Source organism: Pelophylax lessonae, assembly GCF_965119305.1.
Source record: "Pelophylax lessonae genome assembly, chromosome: 3".
NCBI lineage: Eukaryota > Metazoa > Chordata > Amphibia > Anura > Ranidae > Pelophylax > Pelophylax lessonae.
The window spans coordinates 152,109,504-152,131,711 of record NC_138770.1 but is presented as its reverse complement, the minus strand read 5'-3'; the positions used below and the strand labels follow the sequence as shown (position 1 = coordinate 152,131,711).

The 22,208-nt window shown below is 45.8% G+C and overlaps 2 protein-coding genes across 2 annotated transcripts; both read left to right on the top strand.

Annotated features, from left to right (window-relative positions):
• Positions 1-902: 902 nt before the first annotated feature.
• On the top strand, positions 903-15,251 carry RSAD2 (radical S-adenosyl methionine domain containing 2). Its single transcript, XM_082249993.1, has 6 exons — positions 903-1,253; positions 5,134-5,295; positions 7,681-7,910; positions 11,396-11,545; positions 12,860-12,892; positions 14,801-15,251. The coding sequence occupies exons 1-6, from the start codon at positions 950-952 to the stop codon at positions 14,963-14,965; spliced, it is 1,044 nt and encodes a 347-aa protein (XP_082106119.1). The 5' UTR covers positions 903-949; the 3' UTR covers positions 14,966-15,251.
• A 1,482-nt stretch (positions 15,252-16,733) lies between these two features.
• Positions 16,734-18,738, top strand: LOC309550414 (uncharacterized protein; the record flags this gene model as incomplete). The annotated part of the gene is made up of 2 exons (XM_082250797.1): positions 16,734-16,756; positions 17,967-18,738. The coding sequence occupies 2 exons, from the start codon at positions 16,734-16,736 to the stop codon at positions 18,736-18,738; spliced, it is 795 nt and encodes a 264-aa protein (XP_082106923.1).
• Positions 18,739-22,208: the final 3,470 nt, after the last annotated feature.

The window sequence follows — 22,208 nt, the reverse complement described above, 5'->3', positions numbered from 1 at the left end:
AATTCTTTTTTTCAGACCCTCAGAGAGTCCTTTGCCATGAGGTGCCATGTTGAGCTTCCAGTGACCAGTAGGAGAGACTTTTTAACAAAATTTAACACACCTGCTCCCCATTCACACCTGAGACCTTGTAACACTAACAAGTCACCTGACACCGGGGAGGGAAAATCGCTAATTGGGCCCAATTTGAACATTTTCACTTAGGGGTGTACTCACTTTTGTTTCCAGAGGTTTAGACATTAATGGCTGTGGGTTGAGTTATTTTTAAGGGGACAGCTAATTTACACTGTTATATAAGCTGTCCACTCACTACTTTACATTGTAGCAAAGTTTCATTTCTTCAGTGTTGTCACATCAAAAGATATAATAAAATATTTACAAAAATGTGAGGGGTGTACTTACTTTTATTAGATACTGTATATATATATATATACATAAATACACACACACGCAATATGCATAAACAGATTACAAAACCCATGAAGAGGAAACGAAGGACCACCGCACATCTGCACAAAACTTATGACACTCAATTCAAAGATAACATTTTTCAGTAAAATAGAATACATTTACATTCAATTTAAATTTAAAAGCTTGCCAGAAAAACACATGAAAAGAGTACCAAAAAATATATATATACATAACATTGACATTCTTCTCTCAGTTCACATAAAATAAATGTACTATTAGTAGGTTAAATCTGTTTATATACAGTATTTCTCATCCTGCATTACCAAAGTACCTTGTAAAGCTTCACCACTTGAGGCACAAAGGAGCAGAAACGAAACTCCCTGAGCCCATTTCTTATGGTTATTGCAGATTCCTGGCTTGTGTGTTGTGAACAGAATGTGAAACTGACTTGCTCACCAGCCAGCTGAGCCTATATAATCAGCAAAGTTATGAGACCAGCTCAGTTATCCCCTAGCTGTCAGATAAAGCTCATCTAGGCAAGATGCTGTCCCAGAGCTTTCTACCTGTTGTGGAGATACTTGTCTTCATCTGGAAGAACATGAGCTCTCTGCTTCATGGCATGAAGATGATCTCCTCTAGGTGCTGGTTACTTTCTACACCTGAAGTCCTTTCTGTCCCAAGCAGACAGGTCCAGGATCCAGAGAGGGTTATACCCACCAGTGTCAACTATCACTTTACCAGGCAGTGCAACTACAAGTGTGGATTCTGCTTCCACACCGCCAAGACCTCCTTCATCTTACCAATAGAAGAAGCCAAGAAAGCACTGGCCATGCTGAAGGCTGCAGGTACTGGCTACATCTCTTCTTTACTATGCTGATAAATATTTTATTATTTCTTATTGGTGAAAAAGTGGATATGTCCGCTTCTCTAGCCTGGAGCATTCTCCATGGTCCCGAGACAGGCATAACCTACAGTACTGCCTAAAGGTGGCCATACGCCAGCAGAATTTTATTTGAACATTGGAATGGAAATTTTGAAAAAACATTTGTTGGTACCTACAATAATACCAATATAGACTAAAACCCTGAAAAAATGAGTTTGATTGCCATGCCAATGTTTTTAATCAGTTCTGGATCAGAAGGGTTTGCCCCCTTAGGCTCCATGTACACGGGACGCTGGAAATGGCCGTTTAGGAGCAGTTGGGCGTTTTTTTTCAGAAGCCCCTGAACGCAGCTCCATGTTATCTTATCTGTCCATGTACACATGGTCATTTACAGTCACTTGCAGGCAGTTGCGTTCAGGGACTTTTTTTAGAACGCAATTATTTGCGTTCGAACGTGTGTTTCCCGGCGTTACAAACGCGTCTGAACGCGTCCGAACGTGATGACCCGCGTTTAGCGTTCGCGTTTTTCCATTTTAAAGGGGAATAATTTTTTTGACCTCTAGGAACGGTTCTAAACGCCCGCTAAACGCGGGTGCAAACGTGACAAAACGGACGTTTCAAACGTCCTAAAAATTCCAGCATTCAAAGGGACTTTTAACAACGTCCCGTGTACATGGAGCCTTAATGACCAGGCCATTCTTTTGCGATTCGGCACTGCGTTACTTTAACTGAAAATTGCGTGGTTGTGCGACACTGGACCAAAATAAAATTGAGGTCCTTTTTTCCCACAAATAGAGCTTTATTTTGGTTGTATTTAATCACCTCTATTATTTTTATTTTTTGTGCTATATACAAGTGTGACAATTCTAAAAAAAAAAATAATATTTTTTACATTCTGCTTTATAACATTCCCAAAAAAATCTAAATTTTTCATCCTTTTAGGTCAATTTGTATTCTGCTACATATTTTTGGTAAAAAAAAAATCGTAATAAGCGTATTTTGATTGGTTTGTGCAAAAGTTCTCATGTCTAAAAACTAGGGGAAAGATTTATGTAATTTTTATGTATTTAATTTATTTTTTACTAGTAATGGCAGCGATTCATGATTTTTAGCAGGACTGTGACATTGCGGCGGACAGAACGGACCCCTAACTGACATTTTTGACAGTTTTGGGGGGACCAGTGACATTACTACAGTAATCAGTGCTAAAAATATGCACTGTTACTGTAATAATGACACTGGCAGGGAAGGGGTTAACCTAGGGGTGATCAAAGGGTTCATTGTTAGCCTAGGGGAGACCTGTTATCCTATATAGAAGGTGTTTACAACAGCTGACCATCCTTCTCTCTCAGCGGGGAGCGATTGCGGGTGCCTGGCGGCAATTGCGGCTGGCGGTCCCGTGGATGGGCATCTCCGCTGCCTAGTGGGGGTGGAAGTGTTCCGCCAGCGGCACGCTCTTGCCCCCCAACACCACTCCCTTAAATCGACGTACCCCTACGTCGTTTCGCGCAATCGAGCCAGCCTGCCGAAGTAAAACTGCGGCGGGCGGTCGGCAAGTGATTAAAAAGCTCCAGGAGTTGCAGCATGTTTAAAGAATAATTCCAGGCATCGGCATGTTATACATAGTTACATTGTTCCAGTGACCAATGTGACTCTATATATGACATACTTGGCTAATGCCACTGGAAGCTGCAAATATCTGAAGTAGACACTGCTACTCCAGTGATCTCCACTTGCTTCCGACTGTGTAGCCTCTGATCGAGAAAGGTTTTTCAATAGGACTGCTCAACAAAAATTGATTTTACAATGGTCCTCTTTTTTCCAAAAACACATGACTCACCAGACAGCAGCAGTCTGGGTCATTATATATATCACCTGAAGAGGCCCCTATCCTACATTTAAATCATTGGATATGGAAAGGTTGGGAGACAAGGATTTCGGGCACTACATTTTCATAAAATTGCTTTTTATTAAACAAACACTTTAAAAACATCTAGTGATACAAGCAGATGAAAAAAATCTACATTGAACATAAGACCAGAAAACGGTCGACAGTATGAGATATAATATTACATGAGGTACTAGACCTTCATATAGTATGGGAACAGTTGTGTACAGAACAAGTTGTATTATGCATACATCCAATGTGATATACTTCAAAGCAGACAGAGCCTGCCGGCGGACACCTCGATGCTCAGGGTGCCAGTCAGCAGGGTCGGCTGAAGTTTACAGTAAACACATGGTATACATTACTCATGACAGTTTGCTCAACATGTTTCGCCTTCTCGGTGAAAGCTTCATCTGGAGCTTAATGATTGTTTTGTCTGTACAGTGTATATTCTGAACTTTTTTGGTACTGTAACGAGGAGGACTAAAAGACGGTCACTGAGCTCATAAATGGGGGAGCCGATGTTCACAAGGAGTATAAATACAAACGCTCCTGTATGTTTGTATCGGTCCTGCGGAATACTTTGTTTAGATAGGGATAATTAGACCTGCCTTGTAAGTGGCAGACACCTGGCGGCGGTTCCCCATCCGGGGAGGACATTTATGACGGAATTTGGCTCAACAGGTGTCTGCCACTTACAAGGCAGGTCTAATTATCCCTATCTAAACAAAGTATTCCGCAGGACCGATACAAATACAGGAGCGTTTGTATTCATACTCCTTGTGAACATCGGCTCCCCCATTTATGAGCTCAGTGACCATCTTTTAGTCCTCCTCGTTACAGTACCAAAAAAGTTCAGAATATACACTGTACAGACAAAACAATCATTAAGCTCCAGATGAAGCTTTCACCGAGAAGGCGAAACATGTTGAGCAAACTGTCATGAGTAATGTATACCATGTGTTTACTGTAAACTTCAGCCGACCCTGCTGACTGGCACCCTGAGCATCGAGGTGTCCGCCGGCAGGCTCTGTCTGCTTTGAAGTATATCACATTGGATGTATGCATAATACAACTTGTTCTGTACACAACTGTTCCCATACTATATGAAGGTCCAGTACCTCATGTAATATTATATCTCATACTGTCGACCGTTTTCTGGTCTTATGTTCAATGTAGATTTTTTTCATCTGCTTGTATCACTAGATGTTTTTAAAGTGTTTGTTTAATAAAAAGCAATTTTATGAAAATTTAGTGCCCGAAATCCTTGTCTCCCAACCTTTCCATATACAATGGTCCTCTGTTGAACAGGGAGGCCCATACACTGATTGAAGAGTGGCCGGTCCCTGCTGAACCGGCCGAATTTCAATCTACCTGTGGCCCCCTTTAGTATCTGTCTTGGGAATTGTGTTCATATCAGAAGTGCCCTTCATCAAATATAAGTGATAGGGCGTACAAAAGTGATTTCTTACACCTTAGTAGAAGACCAAATGCATCAGAGATGGAACTGGGTAGGATCTTGAGCTGATTTCAACCTCAAACTGAATGTGTCTGACACAAAATATTTTTGAAGCTTCATAAGTTAGTGGCTTGCTTTATATAGGACAGCAAAGTGGCTAAGTGGTTAACACTTCAGCCTGGCAGCACTAGTGTTGAATCTTAACCACGGCACTTATTGCATGGAGTTTGCATGTCCTCCCTGCCCCTGCATGGGTTTCCTCCCACACCCCAAAGATATGCTGGTAGGTTAAATGGCTCCTGTCCAAATTGTCCCTAGTATGTATGAATGCGAGTTAGGGACCTTAGATTGTAAGCTCCTTGAGAGCAGGAACTGATGTACTGTAAATGTAGAATATATGTAAAGAGCAGTATAAACTGAAAGCACTATATAAGTACCTGTAATAAAGAATATTTTGTGATCTGAGCCCTATTAAGCCTCATTTCTGTCTTCCAGGTATGGAGAAGATTAACTTTTCTGGAGGTGAACCATTCTTGCAGGACAGAGGGAACTTTGTAGGAAAGCTGGTGGAGTATTGCAAGAAAGAGCTGAGGTTGCCCAGCGTCAGCATTGTGAGCAATGGCAGTCTGATCACAGAAAAGTGGTTTCAGACTTATGGTGAGTGAAATGAATGGAGCTTTAACACGTATTTCTATTGCAGCAGAAAGGTGTAATTGTTTCTTTTCTTTATCCTCATTTAGTATTACAAAGCTGGCCATATGCTAGCAGATTTTTGAATGAATGTTTGAGCGTACATTTGTTCAAAACTTCTTAGTTCATTCAATGGCTTGAGGAGTGTCTTTCAAAAGTACTTCCAAAACCTCTTTGCTTTTAATATTCGATTTTGGAATAAATGGAATTTACTGAACAAAAACCACACACACTGTTGGAAATTTTCATCCTGCTCCTTCAGTCTTTCTCATCACTGTGGTCAAAAACAAATGTTAATTTACCCTACTAACAATTAATGAAATTAGAAGAACGTCCTTAACCACTTAAGCCCCAGAAGGTTTTACCCCCTTCCTGACCAGGGCCTATTTTGCGATTCAGCACTGCGTGATTTTAACGGACAATTGCGCGGTCGTGCGACACTGTACCCAAATGAAATTGACATCCTTTTTTTCCCACAAACAGAGCTTTCTTTTGGTGGTATTTGATCACCTGTGCGATTTTTACTTTTTGCGCTATAAACAAAAAAACAGCGTACATTTTGAAAAAATAACAATATTTTTCACATTTTTCTATATGAAATTCCCCCCAAAAAAATGTAAAAATCTAAATTTGTTAACATTTTAGGCCAATTTGTTTTCTGCTACATATGTTTGGTAAAAAAAAAAAATCACAATAAGCGTATTTTGACTGGTTTGCGCAAAAGTTATTGCGTTTACTGACTAAGGGAACAATTTCTGTCATTTTTGGTGTTTTTTTTTTTTAATGAGTAATGGCGGCGATCTGGGATTTTTTTTGCGGGACTGCGACATTGTGGCGGACAGATCAGACCCTTGACTGACATTTTTGACACTTTTGGGGGTACCAGTGACATTACTACAGTAATGAGTGCTATACATATGCACTGTTACTGTAAAAATGACAGGGAAGGGGTTAACTTTATTGGAGAGGCAAGGGGTTAAATGTGTCCCTAGGGGCGTGCTTCTTACTATAAAGGGGTGTGGATTTTCATGTAACCACAGAGACATACGATCCTAAATAGCAGGATCGTATGATCTCTGCAGTTACACCAGAGAGAATGACAGGCGGCTTTTTTTACATCAGCCGCCTGCCTTTCTCCCTCTGCAGCGGACGACCGCGGGTGGCCGGCAAACATCCGAGCCGCCGGTCACTCGCGCTGGAATCCCAGTGAATGAGCAGGGGCGGCGCGAGCTCTCCCCTATTGGCTCGCGGGCAAGTGATGTATATATACGTCACTTTGCCCAGGAGGGGCTGGCCGCCGCCGTAAATAGTCGTGTGGCGGTCGGCAAGTGGTTAAAGAGGCCTTTAATAAGGCTGCGTTCATCTTTCCTTCAATCTAGTCTCCCAGTTCCTGCTGCTAAAAAACCTCCCCACAGCATAATGCTGCCACTATCATGCTTCACTGTAAGGATGGTATTGGCCATGTTTAGGTAATTGCCGCCAGCTTCTGCATCAGTGTTTACTTGTGCATGTAGGTATGGCTCTTCTTCTAAAATGTGAAAGTGACAAGTCTAGGGAGAAGTGCCGTCTGCACATGCTTGGGTAAAATCAGATGCAGAAGCCATTGGTTTTTACCCAAGCATGGCAATGTAGGGCCATTCACTTGTGTTGGTAGCTGTACACCTCAGCACACAGGAGCTAGTAAGTGTCCATGTGCATGAGGTCAGTCAGTTCATTTAGGCAGGGTCGGCCCTACCATGGGTCCCTCTGGGTCTATTGGACCCAGGCAGCACTTGAAGAGGGGCAGCAAATTGACTCCCAAAATTTTTTTTCCAGTTTTTTTTTGTGTCATCAGTTTGCGGTGCGTTACGGGCGGCATTTCCCCATCTCATACTGCCATCCATAGTGCAAACTGATGAGTATAGAGGAGGCAGAGCGTCTCCTCCGGGGAACATCCATCACGTGACCGCAGTGTGCGCAATGAGGTCAGACATCAGCGCACTCCATCTCATGCAGGGCAGGCTGGATCTTCTAGGGCGGTCGGTGTGCAAGACACAGGAATGACGGCAGGACTGAGGACAGACAGCCGGTGTTTGGTGGACTGGTCCGGTTGTGATTTATGCAAGAAGATAACAATATATATAATATTTTCTAAATGTTATATTTATATAAAATAATGGATGTGGGGGGCCTTTTGGTGGGGGTGATTTTGTTTTTGGGGGGGAGAGCATTTTATTCTTGGACCCAGGCAGCACATTGACTTGGGCCAACCCTGCATTTAGGAACATGTGTAAGCTGATCTTTAATATAGTCTATAGCATAAAAGAACTCAGTCATGTTATTTTCCTAAATGAAGATCTGTTTATGCCCCAGGAGAACACCTGGATATCCTTGCCGTGTCCTGTGACAGCTTTGTTGAAGAAGTTAACAAGCTCATTGGTCGGGGACAGGGGAATAAAAACCATGTGGAAAAACTGATGAAGATAAGAAAATGGTGCCGGGATTATAACGTGGCTTTCAAAATAAATTCAGTCATCAACCATTACAACATGGACGAGGATATGACGAAGGAGATCGAGATGATCAGCCCAATACGCTGGAAGGTAGGTGACAGTTTTGTTACTTTCAGCTTCCTAAGGATTCGTTCACATGTGTGACCCACCTGAACACAGACATGCAGCTGCTGAGGGCCGTCCACATGCAAAAATTAAACAGTATGTCTCATTCAGTGGGAACTGCTACTGCCAAAAGTACCAATGCAAGTCTATGGGGCTGTACAGGACAGGACTTTCCTTCACTTTGCTGAGATTTCCTATCATTTACTGTTGTGTCTCCATGACAGGAGGTGAATGGAAATCTCCTCAGCAGGACATAGCAAAAATAACCTTACAGGTTTTAACCATTGCCTACTTTTTACAAAAAAATAAATAAATTGGCTATAAATACAGTGCCTCCGGAAAGTATTCACAGCACTTGACTTTTTCCACATTTTGTTATGTTACAGCCTTATTCCAAAATTGATTAAATTCACTATTTTCCTCAAAATTCTACAAACAAGACCTTTTGGCAAACTCCAGACGAGCTGCCATGTGCCTTTTACTGAGGAGTGGCTTCCATCTGGTCACTCTATCATACAGGCCTGATTTTTGGAGTGCTGCAGAGATGGTTGTTCTTCTGGAAGGTTCCCCTCTCTCCATAGAGAAATGCTGGAGCTCTGTCAGAGTAATGGAAAAGGAGGAAATCGCCTCTAGAGTGTAATGAATAGTTTAATGGCATAAAATAATATAATGTGGTGACTCACATCAAGGCATTAGTTATCGTGTCTGCTCCAGGGGCTTGGACGTCTGCTCTGTTCAGATCGGTCTAGGCTTCCGGGAGGCGTCTGGAGGCTGGCTCTGGCATCTTCCGGGTAGACCTGGTGTAGGAGCGTGCGGTGGCCGGCAGCGTCTGGCACAGAAAAGGGCAGTGAGGGCAAGATCGGGCTTTGCTGTTCCTGCAGGTCTTAGGCTTCCGGGAGGCGTCTGGAGGCTGGCTCTGACATCTTCCGGGTAGACGTTGCAAAGGGAACTCGAAGGTACTCGTGCAGCGGCCGGCGGCGTCTGACTTCACTTCGCCCAGGAAGGGCAGTAAGGGCAAGGTCTGGCTTCACAACGCGTTTCGGAGCATGCGTCGATGTCGGAGTCGGACATGCGCACTCCTTTCTCAAGTTGTGAAGCCAGACCTTGTGAAGCCAGGCGTGGCTTGGGGTGCCGACATCACTGGCTCCCTAGACAGGTAAGTGTCCTTATATTAACCACTTAAGCCCCGGAGGATTTTCCTGCTAAAAGACCAGGGGGTATTTTGCGATTCGGCACTGCGTGACTTTAACGGACAATTGCGCGGTCGTACAACGCTGTACCTAAACGAATTTGACGTCCTTTTTTTCCCACAAACAGAGCTTTCTTTTGGTGGTATTTGATCACCTGTGCGATTTTTTGATCACGCGCTATAAACAAAAAAAGAGCGACAATTTTGCAAAAATAGCAATATTTTTCACATTTTTTTATATGAAATTCCCCAAAAAAAAATGTAAAAATCAAAATTTTTTAACATTTTTGGCCAATTTGTTTTATCCTACCTATGTTTGGTAAAAAAAATCGCAAAAAGCGTATTTTGATTGGTTTGCGCAAAAGTTATCGCGTTTACTAACAAAGGGAAAGATTTTTGTCATTTTTGTTGTTTTTTTTTTTAACGCGTAATGGCGGCGATCTGCGATTTTTTTTGCGGTACTGCGACATTGCGGCGGACAGATCGGACCCTTGACTGACATTTTTGACACTTTTGGGGTTACCAGTGACATTTCTACAGTAATCAGTGCTATACATATGCACTGTTACTGTAAAAATACACTGGCAGTGAAGGGGTTAACTTTATTTGGGAGGGAGGGGCTGTGTGTGTCCCTAGGGGCGGGATTCTTACTGTGATTGTCTGTGGCTCTAGCTGTAAGGACACTGATCAACGGATCTACATACTAGATCCGTTTTATCAGTGTCTTTACAGCGAGGAGAATGACAGGCAGCTTGTTTACACAAGCTGCCTGACATTCTCCCTCTTCCCCCAACGATCGCCGAGTGGCCGGCGGACATCGGGTCCGCTGGTCACACGCGCGGGGGGGTGCGTGACCGCGCGGGAGCGGGAGCGCGCCTCCGCGGGCGCGTGCTCGCTCCCCAGACCCTCCCAGGCTAGTGACGTTAATTAACGTCACTCTGCCTGGCAGGGGCTGACCGCCTCAGTAAATCTACTTGCGGCGGTCGGCAAGCAGTTAAAATTCAGAAGCTACAGTATTTGTAGCTGCTGAATAATTTTTTTTTTTTACAGTAGGGAATTCCTCTTTAATATAAGCTGGCAATGCATGGATCAAGATTTGGCCAATTAAGCAGAGAACAGCTGAGATTCGATCCATGTATGGGCAGGATGATTATACCCAAGTCGACTGATGGACAACCAGCCTGTTGGATTTGTTACATGTGATTTACACATGCAGCTATGGCCACTAGCAGTGATCATTCTGTTCTGCTGGCTGGGAAGGCTCCCCTCCCCTCTCTGCCGGCAGAACACAATAGTGCTGCAGGAGGGATTCCTCCATCAACACAGTCAGTGTCGAGGAAGAAGGAAAGAAAATTGAGTCAACTATGGGCTGCTTTACCATACAGTCATAGTTACATAATTAATCCTTTCGTTTGACCACCTCAGCTCCTCCTTACAGTCTCATTTACTGGCTGCGTATTCTGGTCAATGAAATAAATGAACACCAAAACGCTTGATGCGCCTGAAAGCGTTTGAAAAAACCCAGTTTTAGGCACATTTTAAACTGCTTTCTTCTGCCAGGAGAAAGGAGTTTAGAAAAGTTGCAATGTGCATGAGGCCTAACAAACAAATTTCCCAAGTCATTTAAACATTTTTTCAGTCACTGTGCTCTGATCTGATCTTTGCACCCACATGTATGTAAAGATACAGTCCAACACACAATGATCAATGTAAAATCATATGATTATAAAACATAAATATACTGAAGTATGGGAATCTTTAAGAGCCGGTTCACACTACTCCGACTTGGGACACGACTTGTATGCCCTCAAGTCGCCCCAAGTCTCTTGTCATCACAAATTCAATGTAAATGAATGAGAGCCGTCTTAATATGCACTACTGAAGTCGCTCCGACTTCAGAAAAGGTTCCTGTACTACTTCAAGGCGACCTCTATCCGACTTGTGCACATAGACTTCAATGGGAGTCGCCTCTAAGTCGGATCCTAATCTATTTTCAAGCTTCTGTGATCAGACTTTCCAGGAAGAAGAAAAAGATTAGCCAGGCATTCCCCACAGACAAAGTCGCCTATCATTTAAGTCTCTTCAAAGTAGTGCACAAGTCTCTTCCAAGTCTCTAAACAAGTCTCTTCAATAAAAGTCGCTCCTTCATGGGGCAACTTTCTGGTCACGTAGTGTGAACCGGCTCTAATAACCCTAATGCACAGAAATGCCTAATGATAAAATATATAACAATGAAAGGAAACATTTGTATCAAGTTAATGCTGTTTCTGTTGATCCCCAGGTATTCCAGTGTCTCATTATTGATGGGGAAAATTGTGGTGATGATGCATTAAGACAAGCTGAAAAATTTGTCATCAGTGATGAAGAATTCAGAGGTTTCTTGGATCGTCATAAGAACATTAAATGTTTGGTTCCAGAATCTAATAAGCAGGTATTTTACCTAAACGTAATTAACATAATAATTTTACACAATCACAGAATTGAATCAGAATTGATTAGGTTTATTTTAGTAAATAATATTAAGCTCTGAGGGCTAATTTTAATGGTGGATTGCTTTTCAGGCTTTTCTAGCATTCCACTAGGTTCCTTGAGCTGTGGCCGATTGACTTCCCATTTGTTGCATTGATAGATTTTGGAACATGCTACTTGACAAAGCCAGTAGCATGATACCAATTTTCTTTTTAAACCGTCTAAGGATGACAATCTGACAACCACCGTAAATGTTGAATTTTTCCTACTGACCACTAATGTATAAGGTCCCTGAGACCTAAAAAATATTTTATATGTTCTCCTGGGGTAAAAATGTTGAAAAAGACTGCCATAGAGCATCAATTATCACAGCTTCAAGTCTGCTAGGGCTGCTGACATCACATCCAAGATGATAGCATCTAGCAGCAGTCTCAGGGCTTTTGGATGTCTACAAAAGGGAGGCTTATACAGGTAAATAACATGCATAAATACATTAAATGCACAAAGAATTGTATGGAAAGATTGTTGCTGAAATGAATGGTCTGGCAAAAAGGGTCTCTTTAAGCTCAATTACAGCACTCAGCAATCAAGATGATTGTCAGATATCCCCTGGAAATTTGCATGAAATGAATGAAAAATGGGAGTTGTAGAAACACCAAGTAGTAGAGTGTGTTTCTATGGAATACTTGTCTACCATTTCTCTTCCAATTTCTATCTGCTCAGCAATAGAGACATGGTACAATTACACAAAGGTCAAGGTATGGGGGTTTGGACTATGTCTGTGGGAATTTATACCAATTTAGCATGTTTTTGTAAGGCTCAGAGGAGTTAATGATGGATGAGATAACCTGGTTCACAGTGATCCCAAAGGTAGAGATCAGAGCTCTGCACTGCCCATTTGAGTTGGGTTCCTCAACATCAAACTCCTCAAACCATGTCTTTATGGCGCTGGCTTTGTACACAGGGATACAGTCACGCTGTAACCGAAAAAGGGCCTTCCCCCAAATTGTTGCCCCAAGGTTGGAAGCACACAGTAGTCTAAATTTTTTTTGGCTATAGCATTAACAGCACCCTTCACTGGTCATTTGGGGTGTCTCACATACCTATGTCCAGAACCTTGATCCTTCTGATTTAAGGGCTCTGTGCAGTAAAGGGCCCCCACACTGGGGAGGTCACAATCTGAGACCCCTTTCATGTTTTTAATAAATCTCTAATACTGTACTGTCAGTCCCATGTGACATCTGTATCTTAAATATTGCTGTTTCCTTTTTTTCAGATGAGGGATTCTTATCTTATACTGGATGAATATGTAAGTTTATATGTAATTTTCATGTCCAGCAATGTATGTGTTTATATTTGTTCATTCTAAATAATATTTCCACTGCAGAACCCCCAAACAGGCTATATTTCAGAAATACTTGGGGCCAAGTTACACTATTGCAATGCATTATCACATGTGCGTTAATGTGTGTTATGCCGCTCATTCATATGCATTTCATTAAGACAGCTCGGTAATTCATTGCCCACCAGCAAGGTGTGTTAGGGTGCCATTTAGAATAAATGGTGTTACCACATTGCAGTTGTGTGAAGGGACTCTTAAGAAGACTGGCCCTGACTTCTTTCTGAAAATGCCAGTTGCAAGCATTGTTATCCTTTGTCTTCAGTCCTTTCTGGGTCAATGTTCTGAAGCAAGTATGCAGCAAGTAATGTAAAAAATTCCCAATATGCACTCATATTTCATTAAAATAACAAAGACAGGGGCTCGGTTATAACGGCTAGTAGCAGACCAGTAGCAGATAGTAGCAGATCAGCAATGGTAGCCTAAGTAGTTCTCTTATAGCGGCTTTCCTTGCGACTGCCACTAAAGTAAAGATTTTCAATAAAGGCTGTGAAAGAACGTAACTTTCCTGATGCCTGTGCTAATGAACTCCACTCTTATGCCAAGAAATCTTCTGCTGGAGTCCACATTGAAAGTGACACTTCACTGAGTCATTGCTCCTGCTGACCTCCATGTCACTACTGTGTGCTGTAATGGGTGGATGTCAGAGGTAGGAACCAGGGAGAGACCCAGGAGATTGACACTCTTGGAAATGTCGGTTTCCATCAGACTTCAGCAGAAGATTTCTTAGCATCTGAGCGACATTCCAAGGCACAGGTGGCAGGAAAGGTGAGTATTTACAGACTTCATTGACAGGTGTGCTTTGCTATAGCCACAGGGTTGTTTTAATCCAGAACAGATCATTTATTCTGTATCAATGGATATTTGAAAAACTATCTTATTTACCTTTTACAGGCATACCCCGTTTTACGTACACTCACTTTACGTACATTCGCGAGTACGGACACAGCTTGACATGGCACTAGTACTCCCGGTTTTTAACATTGGCGTCTATAGGAAATCTTGGTCAGTTTGATATGGCACTGCTGCTGGTTTTTAACATTGGCATCTATGGGAGATCGTGGTCAGCTTGGTAATGCCCTCCTCCCTGTCTAACATTGGCGTCTATGGGAAATCATGGTCAGCTTTTGCATGGCACTGCTCTTTGTCTAACATTGGCGTCTATGGGAAATCTTGGTCAGGTTGACATGGCACTGCTCCCGAACCATAAGTGACAGGGACACAAAACTTAGGGAGCACAGAGAGGGGACCCAGGACTAAAACATATACTATTTTGTAGCTGACCAGCTTGCCTGAGTAATCTAAGCAGTGCTCCCCAAAATGTGTGACCCTGTCACTTATGGTTTGGGAGCAGTGCCATGTCAAGCTGATCAAGATTTCCTATATAGTTAGTTTATTTACATGCATTGAGAAGTGAAAAAAGGTATTGATTCACTTTAAGTACATTTTCGTTTTACATACATGCTCTGGTCCCATTGTGTACTTAAAAGTGGGGTATGCCTGTACTTTTAAACCACATACTCCTATTTATGTTGGGGAAGGAGGCTGAGCAGGTCTATGCAGGTTTCCTTTTCCAAAATCACAAGCCCCAACTCTGCATTTTCCCCAAGCCATCCGGGAAACATAATTCTGCCAGCATACTGTGGGCCTGGCCATTGCTTCTTTCCATTTGGATTTCCTTCCACTGGTGCAACTACCCAGAGAGTCTCCTATGGGGTTTCAATGTTCCTGGTTGCTCTCAGTAGGAGAAAATTTCTGATTTGACCTGTTGGTGTCAAGGTGACATAGGTGACAAATGATTGCTATTCTTCCTTCTAGATGCGTTTCCTGGACTGCAGAAATGGACGGAAAGATCCTTCCAGATCTATCCTGGATGTTGGTGTTGAAAACGCCATAAAGTTTAGCGGTTTTGATGAAAAAATGTTCTTTAAACGAGGTGGGAAATACGTGTGGAGCAAAGCAGACCTGAAGTTGGACTGGTGATGACATTATATGGTCCTATGATGAACTTTATTCACAAGCATTGTATGCAAGAAGCACATTCACTGCAAGCTTGTAGTAAACCTTCCAAACCTCATGCCCATGTCATCCAGGACATGTTTTCCCTGCTCAGCGAAAACTAGCGACAGTCCTCCCACTTAAAGAGGATTGTCACCGCATCTGGGCACCACAAACCAAAAACACTATTTAATTCCTTTTTATTATTCAAAGCAAACTCCCCCATCCATCCATGTCTTTTTACTTTATTTTGTTGAGAAATCGCTTTGAACCCCCCCCCCCCCCCCCCCCCAGTATTTCTAGCTGTAGGCATCTTGAGTAAGGGCAAAAGACTCATGTAGCATTTACTTCCTGGAATCCAGCTGCCCTTAGCTAAGCATGCATGCAGAGGAGTCTGCTCAGCTGAGAGAAAAACCCTCTTCCCCTCCTTCCATCCTGAAGACTCCTGGGTTACTCAAAAAGTAACCCAGTTGTTGACCCTCCTGAAGACTCCTGGGATGTATGACATCATTGGCCTAGGCAAGAAACCAGGAAGTAACTGAAAAAATGTAAAAAAAAAAATAATAAAACAGGTAAATATGATATACTTTCCTATTTACTAATGCTAGCAGCATAGGAATTAAAAATATTCAATGTTAATTAAGAGAGTGAGAGAGTTCTCCCTTTATTAGCTTCACACCAGCATTAATTGTTATGAACGTATGTAAATAGGTACATTTACAGTATTTTTGAACTTTATATGACATATGTAAGAGCGGTAAACCTCAGAAAGCTTGTAGGAAGTGATGTTTAGTAAATTATACTAAAACATGGAATACTTAATTACTTTTGTCATTAAAAATTTGTCTTTGGGCCTTGGGTATAAAACAGTCCGAAGATGACAATATCCAATACCAATTCCTGAGACAAGTGTGCGGCCGCAGGCCGGTATTTGTGGGAGGAGCTAGCGGGCTTTATAGCGCCGCCCCTCCCCTTGACCGGCCTGCTGCCTCGGATCGTCACTGGTCAGGTGTTTCCAGTGATCACCTGACGTCGGATCTCGCTGTTCCTCCTCGTGGACCGGACGTCCGGTCGGGTCGTGCAGCAGGAAGCGCTGCTCGCCGAGCTCCTCTTCCACAGCACAGCCTCTGTCAAGTTGCCTGGCTCTCCCTCCGCTGGTATCCTGTCCGGCTCCCCTGCGTTTGGCCACCGTCTGCTCTGCTGTTTCTGTCGGCCACTCCGCTGCTTTCTCCCCGCTGTTCAGCAGGAGGTCAGGTACGGCAGGGTATGGGGGGGAGGGGGGGGGGGGGTTGGCATCTTCCTGCACACACTGCCTGCCTCCCTGTAGGCCACGGCTATTCTTTCTCCACATACGGTCCTGCACACACTGCCTGCCTTCCTGCAAGGCCACGGCTACCTCCATACACAGTCTCATGCACACACTGCCTGCCTTTCCACTAGGCCACGGCTACTTCACATTTACGTGTCTCTACGCTCATTTCAGCCTCCGTCAGCTTGTCTCCCCCATATCATGTTCCCTGTTTTGTTCCTGGTTGTCACGGCTGTCATTGCTTTGGGGGGGGTGGCCCGGTCTTACCAGAGGGAGGGGGGGGGGTTGGCATGTGAGGGTTGGTGGGAGGGGGGGGGGCGGGGGGTCTCATGGCTCGCAGGGTGTGCATGTTCTGTTAGGTTCCTCATGATGTTCTCCAGTGGGGGGTCTGGGTGACCCCCCGCTATTTGTTGACCATTTTCCTTTTTCCTTCAGGTTCTCACCATGTCCTTCGATACCGGCATCAGGTACTACTTCAGGTTCAGGTTCCTTGTGTACCTCACGGCTCCACTCATTTTTTAGTCTTCACAGACGCTACCCTGGCGTCGCCCATAGACACTGGTAGGCATTCTGTCATTTGCCCCCACCACACTTTGTCATCTTTGTCTGGTTGCCCGGTGGTCAGCCCCTTCAAGTTTTTCAGGCTCTTACACTCCTCATGTGCTTCACCTGCGGTTGCTTTGGTTCCGTGCTCCATCACGGCTTCATCACCTCCACGCACATACCACATTTTCATGTTGTCCGTCTTTCTTGTCGTCACTGTTTTTTTCTGTGTCTTTTCAGCTGTATGGTTCTGTCATATATTGCCCCCCCCCCTTGTAGGGCAAGTCAACTGGCTGTTAGGGTTCAGGCGCTGGCCTTAGACCCCCCCCTTCGTAGCCGGTCCCGCGAGGCCAACCTCCCAATCTCGTCGGAGATTATTTCGCCCCACGGGCCAAACCAAAGCTAGCGCCTCGCTCCACCCTTCTCATGGGGTTTATAGTTAGGGCCTCACCTGTCACGGCCACACGTTTTGATTCTCTTACTGTCACCGAGAGGCCATCTTTCCCGCCACCACGTCTGTGGCTCACGCCCCTCGCCCAAATCATAGGTAGAGCCTCTCACCGGCCGCTTGGCATCTAGCAGGGCCTCACCTGTCACGGGGTAGTTAAGTTTTTCGCCTCTGGGCTCTAGCTAGCCAGCCAGTGGTTCTCCTATACGTTACGGTCGCTAATCGGTCTTGGGCGTTCTACTTTTTTCTGTTTCCTTCTACAGCGGGCCTCAAGGAGCCACCCTGGAAGATGGATTTTCCTCCCCCTCCACGCCAGCCAGGATCAGCACCCCTGTCAGGTCCGGTACCCCCAGGGGTCGTCGGGTTCCTTCTCCGCTGGGCTCTTACGGGTCTTGGACTATTCCGAAAATCTCGGCGGTCCTACGCCAGAAGGGTATCTCGTTTCCGGCCACTGCAAGAAAAGCGGAGCTGTTCAAATTGATGATGGAACATCCAGAAGATCCGGGACTGGGCACCAGCTCTCAGGGCTGTTCATCTGCCATACAGGGAACCCTGGACTCCATCCTATCCTCCCTACAGTCCATCGGCGATAGACTGACTAAGCTGGAGGACGCCAGTCCGGCCCAAGGGGGCCCCCCTCCTTCCTTGCCGGTCCCAACCCCAGTTCCTGCTGGTGATCAGGGTAGGCCCCCAGTTCCCATCTTGCCTTCTTCCACGGTTTCTCCTATTATCACCCCGGCCCACTTGGTCCCCGCGGCTCTCCGCAAGGATATCTTGGAGGGGAAGGATGTCAACCTAGTGGCTCTCCTCATTGCCTCCCAGGACATGGTCGAAAGCAAGGTCTACAATTACGGTGATTTGTCCGTAGTCATGAAGGCCAGGGACCCCCGGCTTAATAAGAAGCTCACTATCCCCGAGTTTGTCCTGGCCTTCGGCATCTACAGGGACGTTTTATGTTCCGTTTACCCGCAGCGGCGGGAAGAGTTAGATCTCTACTTGCATAAGATAGTGGATTTAGGGCACAAATACGGGGGTTTTACCTTCTTCGACTTTCATAAATCAGTCTCGGCCAAGGCGGCGGCAGCCTTGGCTCAATTCAATGTTCGTGTGGATTGGAGTCTACTGGATACCGAGCTCTTCTGCAGGCACTTCGCAGGCTTGGCACCTCCCTCCTGTGCCACATGCTCCTCCACTTCACATTCTGCCAGCCTTTGCCCCATGGAGGCTGTGTCCTCCCCGGCCGGGGTCCCAGGGGGGGGGGCTGGCAGGTCAGAGCAGCGTGGCCTTAGGGATAAGCTGGGTCGTCCCATAGTGTTCTTAGGTAAAGCCCAGGTTTGCAATAATTTCAATGGGGGGGCGTGCAGCTTCAGTGCTTGCAGGCTGCTCCATGTCTGCTCCATCTGTTTCAGGGCTCACACCAAATCCATGTGTCCATCCAAGATGTACCCCAAACAATGACTAACCGGGGTCAAGGTCGAGGTACTGGAGTTCTACCTGCAGGCTCATCCGTCTCCACACCTGGTGGAGTATCTGATTCAGGGGTTCTTGGGTGGGTTCCACACGGGGCTGGTGTCTCTTCCCACGGGGACCCTGGAATGTCCCAATTTACTATCGGCCACGGAGGACCCGGAGTCGGTAGATCTACTTCTTGAGAAGGAAGTGCAGGAGGGGTTCATGTTAGGCCCCTTCCCGGCCCCCCCCTTCTCCTCTTGGCGTACCAACCCGATCGGTATTGCCACAAGCAAATTCACCAATAAAAAACGTTTGATTATCGACATGTCGGCTCCTCATTCTTCCACCAACCCCAGCCTTAATTCCCTTATTCCTTCGGCCGAGTTCTCACTCCACTATGCTACCGTGGACAATGCCATCCAGGCCATTTTGGGGGCTGGCAGGGCTGCCTGGCTCAGTAAAACAGATATTGCCAATGCCTTCAAACTGCTGCCTATTCACCCCTCCTTATGGCACATCCACGGTGTAAAGTGGAGGGAGAAATATTATTTCGCTTGCAGGCTGACTTTTGGGTCTAAAAGCAGCCCCAAGATTTTTGATACCTTTGCTGAGACGCTCTGCTGGCTCCTTCTGAATGTCTCCAGGTGCCCCTCGGTGTTGCACTACCTTGATGATTTTTTGTTGGTCGAGGATAGCAACTGCACGCCGGTCAGTCTAAATAGTACCTTGGCCTTATTTTCCACCTTAGGGGTTCCCCTGTCACCAGGCAAAACGGTCGGCCCGGTCACCAGGCTGGATTTCTTGGGGATTACCCTGGATTCTGTCTCCATGCAGTCCAGCCTCCCTGTGGACAAACTTGAACGTATTCGTGGGGTGGTAGGCAGGTTCCTGGAACTAGGGACTTTCTCCAGGAAGGAGTTGCAGTCCTTGATCGGGTCATTAAATTTTGCCATGCGTATCATCCCCCAGGGCAGGTCCTTTATCTCTCGGTTGCTGCGGCTGTTGCCAGGTCTTCCGGAGGGTGTCATCTCCCACCTGGATCCCCCTGCCAGGGCGGACCTGGGTATGTGGGTTGAGTTCTTGGGAAGCTGGAACGGTATCTCCATGTTCATCCCGCCCATTTCTGCCCAGTCCCCTGTGTTTTGGACGGATGCGGCCGCCAGTACCGGGTTCGCAGCCATCTTCGGGGATTCATGGTTCAGGGATAGTTGGCCGGTTGAGTCTCTAGCCTTACCTGCTTTCCGGGAGACCTCAGCGCTGTTTGAATTATACCCTATTGTGGCAGCTGCTGTCACCTGGGGTAGGTACTGGTCAGGGAAGGCAGTCAAATGTTTCAGTGATAACATGGCTGCTTGTGATATCATCAACAAAGGCCGTTCATCGTCCCTGACTATTATGAGACTGGTCCGCAGGCTGACCTTGGTAGCCGCCACTTACCAGTTTTTTCTTTTCTGTGAGCACATTCCGGGTCATACCAACTTAGCCGCTGACGCTCTTTCCCGCTCCAAATTGCAGGTTTTCTTCACTCTCCACCCGACGGCCGACAGATGTCCCACGCGGACCCCAGAGTTCAAGGATCTGCTCCTGGACTAGCCCGCATCATGGCGCATGGACGGGAGTTGGCCCGTTTGGCTCTGTCATCCAACACCAGGAAGGCTTATGACCGAGCCTTGACCATCTTCCGAAGGTTTCTAGTGGATTTTGGATTGGTTGATCAGTCAGTGCAGACCATGGTCGCCTTCGCTGCTTTTTGCCACCTCCAACTCAAGCTATCTGTCAGTACTATTAAACTATATCTGGCGGGTGTTCAACACCACTTTCTGACGCACCATCCAAACTCCTTGCCTTTCCTCCGGGCATATCCTCTGAAGAGCCTCCTGAAGGGCATTGGCAGGTTGGATCACCGTTCCCCCATCAGGCGGCTGCCGATAGATGGGGTGAAATTTAGGGCCCTCTCCAACTTACTGGACACGTCGCCCTTTGAGCCATACACGAATGCCGTGGTCAAAGCGGCGATGTATCTGGCTTTCTACGGTTTTCTCAGACCCGGGGAGTTTTCGGTAGCTTCCGCAGCTGAGGGGCGGTTGTGTCTCCTCAAGCGAGATCTCGTCAAATGGGGGGATCATTATGTTTTGACTCTGCAGAGCACCAAGACCAGGCAGGTGGGCCACCCCGTTACCATCCCGTTTTACCCATCTGGGAATCTTTGGTGCCCGGTCAGGGTGTTGGATGTTTTCGTGGCTCAGACCCGGAGCAGCCCCAGCCATGCACCGCTCTTTGCGCTCCTGGATGTTCCCCTCACTACGTCCAAATTCATTTTCTACATACGTTCTCTTTGCATCAGACTGGGGTGGGACCCGGCAGCGCACTCTGGCCATTCCTTCCGGATAGGAGCGGCTACGGCTGCTTCAGGGAATAATACGCCAGGCCATATCATTAAAAGGCTTGGTAGGTGGGAGTCGGACGCCTTCCAAGTGTATATACCGCACCCAGAGAGGGAATTGAGATTGGCTTTTCGCAAGCTTGTGTCCTAGATTTTTTGAATAAAGTGTGTTGTTTTGCTTACTCTTTTTGCCCTCTTTATTTACAGGCTACCCCCCTTACGTCGGTTCAGGCACACCACACCGACTGTCCTTACCAGGGGGTGACGTCTTTTAGTATTGACCACAAGTGTGCGGCCGCAGGCCGGTATTTGTGGGAGGAGCTAGCGGGCTTTATAGCGCCGCCCCTCCCCTTGACCGGCCTGCTGCCTCGGATCGTCACCCCACCCTCCTTCACCCTTTTTTCTCTACCTCTTCCCCTTGGGGGTGCCCTCTTTATTTACAGGCTACCCCCCTTACGTCGGTTCAGGCACACCACACCGACTGTCCTTACCAGGGGGTGACGTCTTTTAGTATTGACCACAAATGAATAAAGCTGTCCAAGACATTTTTCATGGGATGTGACCATTCCAGGATTATTTCTTCTATCCCATGACCATGTGCTTTGTTCTTTTGCAGCAGTGCCCATTGCCAGCCATAACCTTGCAAGGCAATAGGTGTGTATTCGATTGCCCCCCCCATTACTGGCCTTAGGGCTTGTAATATTGAGCACTGGATGCTATCACTAGCAGTGAGTTTAGAGCAGGGATCCTCAAACTACGGCCATCCAGCTGTTATGGAACTACACATCCCATGAGGCATTGTAAACCTCTGACATTCACAGACACGACTAGGCATGATGGGAATTGTAGTTCCTGAACAACTGGAGGGCCATAGTTTGAAGACCCCTGGTTTAGGGGGTAATTTGAGGTGCATACCCTCTTCTTCAAACATTTGGGGGGAAAACAGGTCCTACTTCACCTCACTTCATTCCATCACTCTGGCTGGCCAAAAAAAGAGGTTTACCACCATTTGGCATAGGAAAAACTCAGATGATTGCAGTATTAGCTCCTAATCACATGTATGTGATGAGGCCATATATCTGAATTGATTCCA

Excerpts from the sequence above, each read along its gene's own strand:
- RSAD2 (XM_082249993.1), top strand. The coding sequence starts at position 950 with ATGCTGTCCCAGAGCTTTCTACCTGTTGTGGAGATACTTGTCTTCATC. Across the intron at positions 7,911-11,395 it reads TCAGCCCAATACGCTGGAAG|GTATTCCAGTGTCTCATTAT; the intron begins GTAGGTGACAGT and ends GTTGATCCCCAG. Across the intron at positions 12,893-14,800 it reads ATCTTATACTGGATGAATAT|ATGCGTTTCCTGGACTGCAG; the intron begins GTAAGTTTATAT and ends TCTTCCTTCTAG.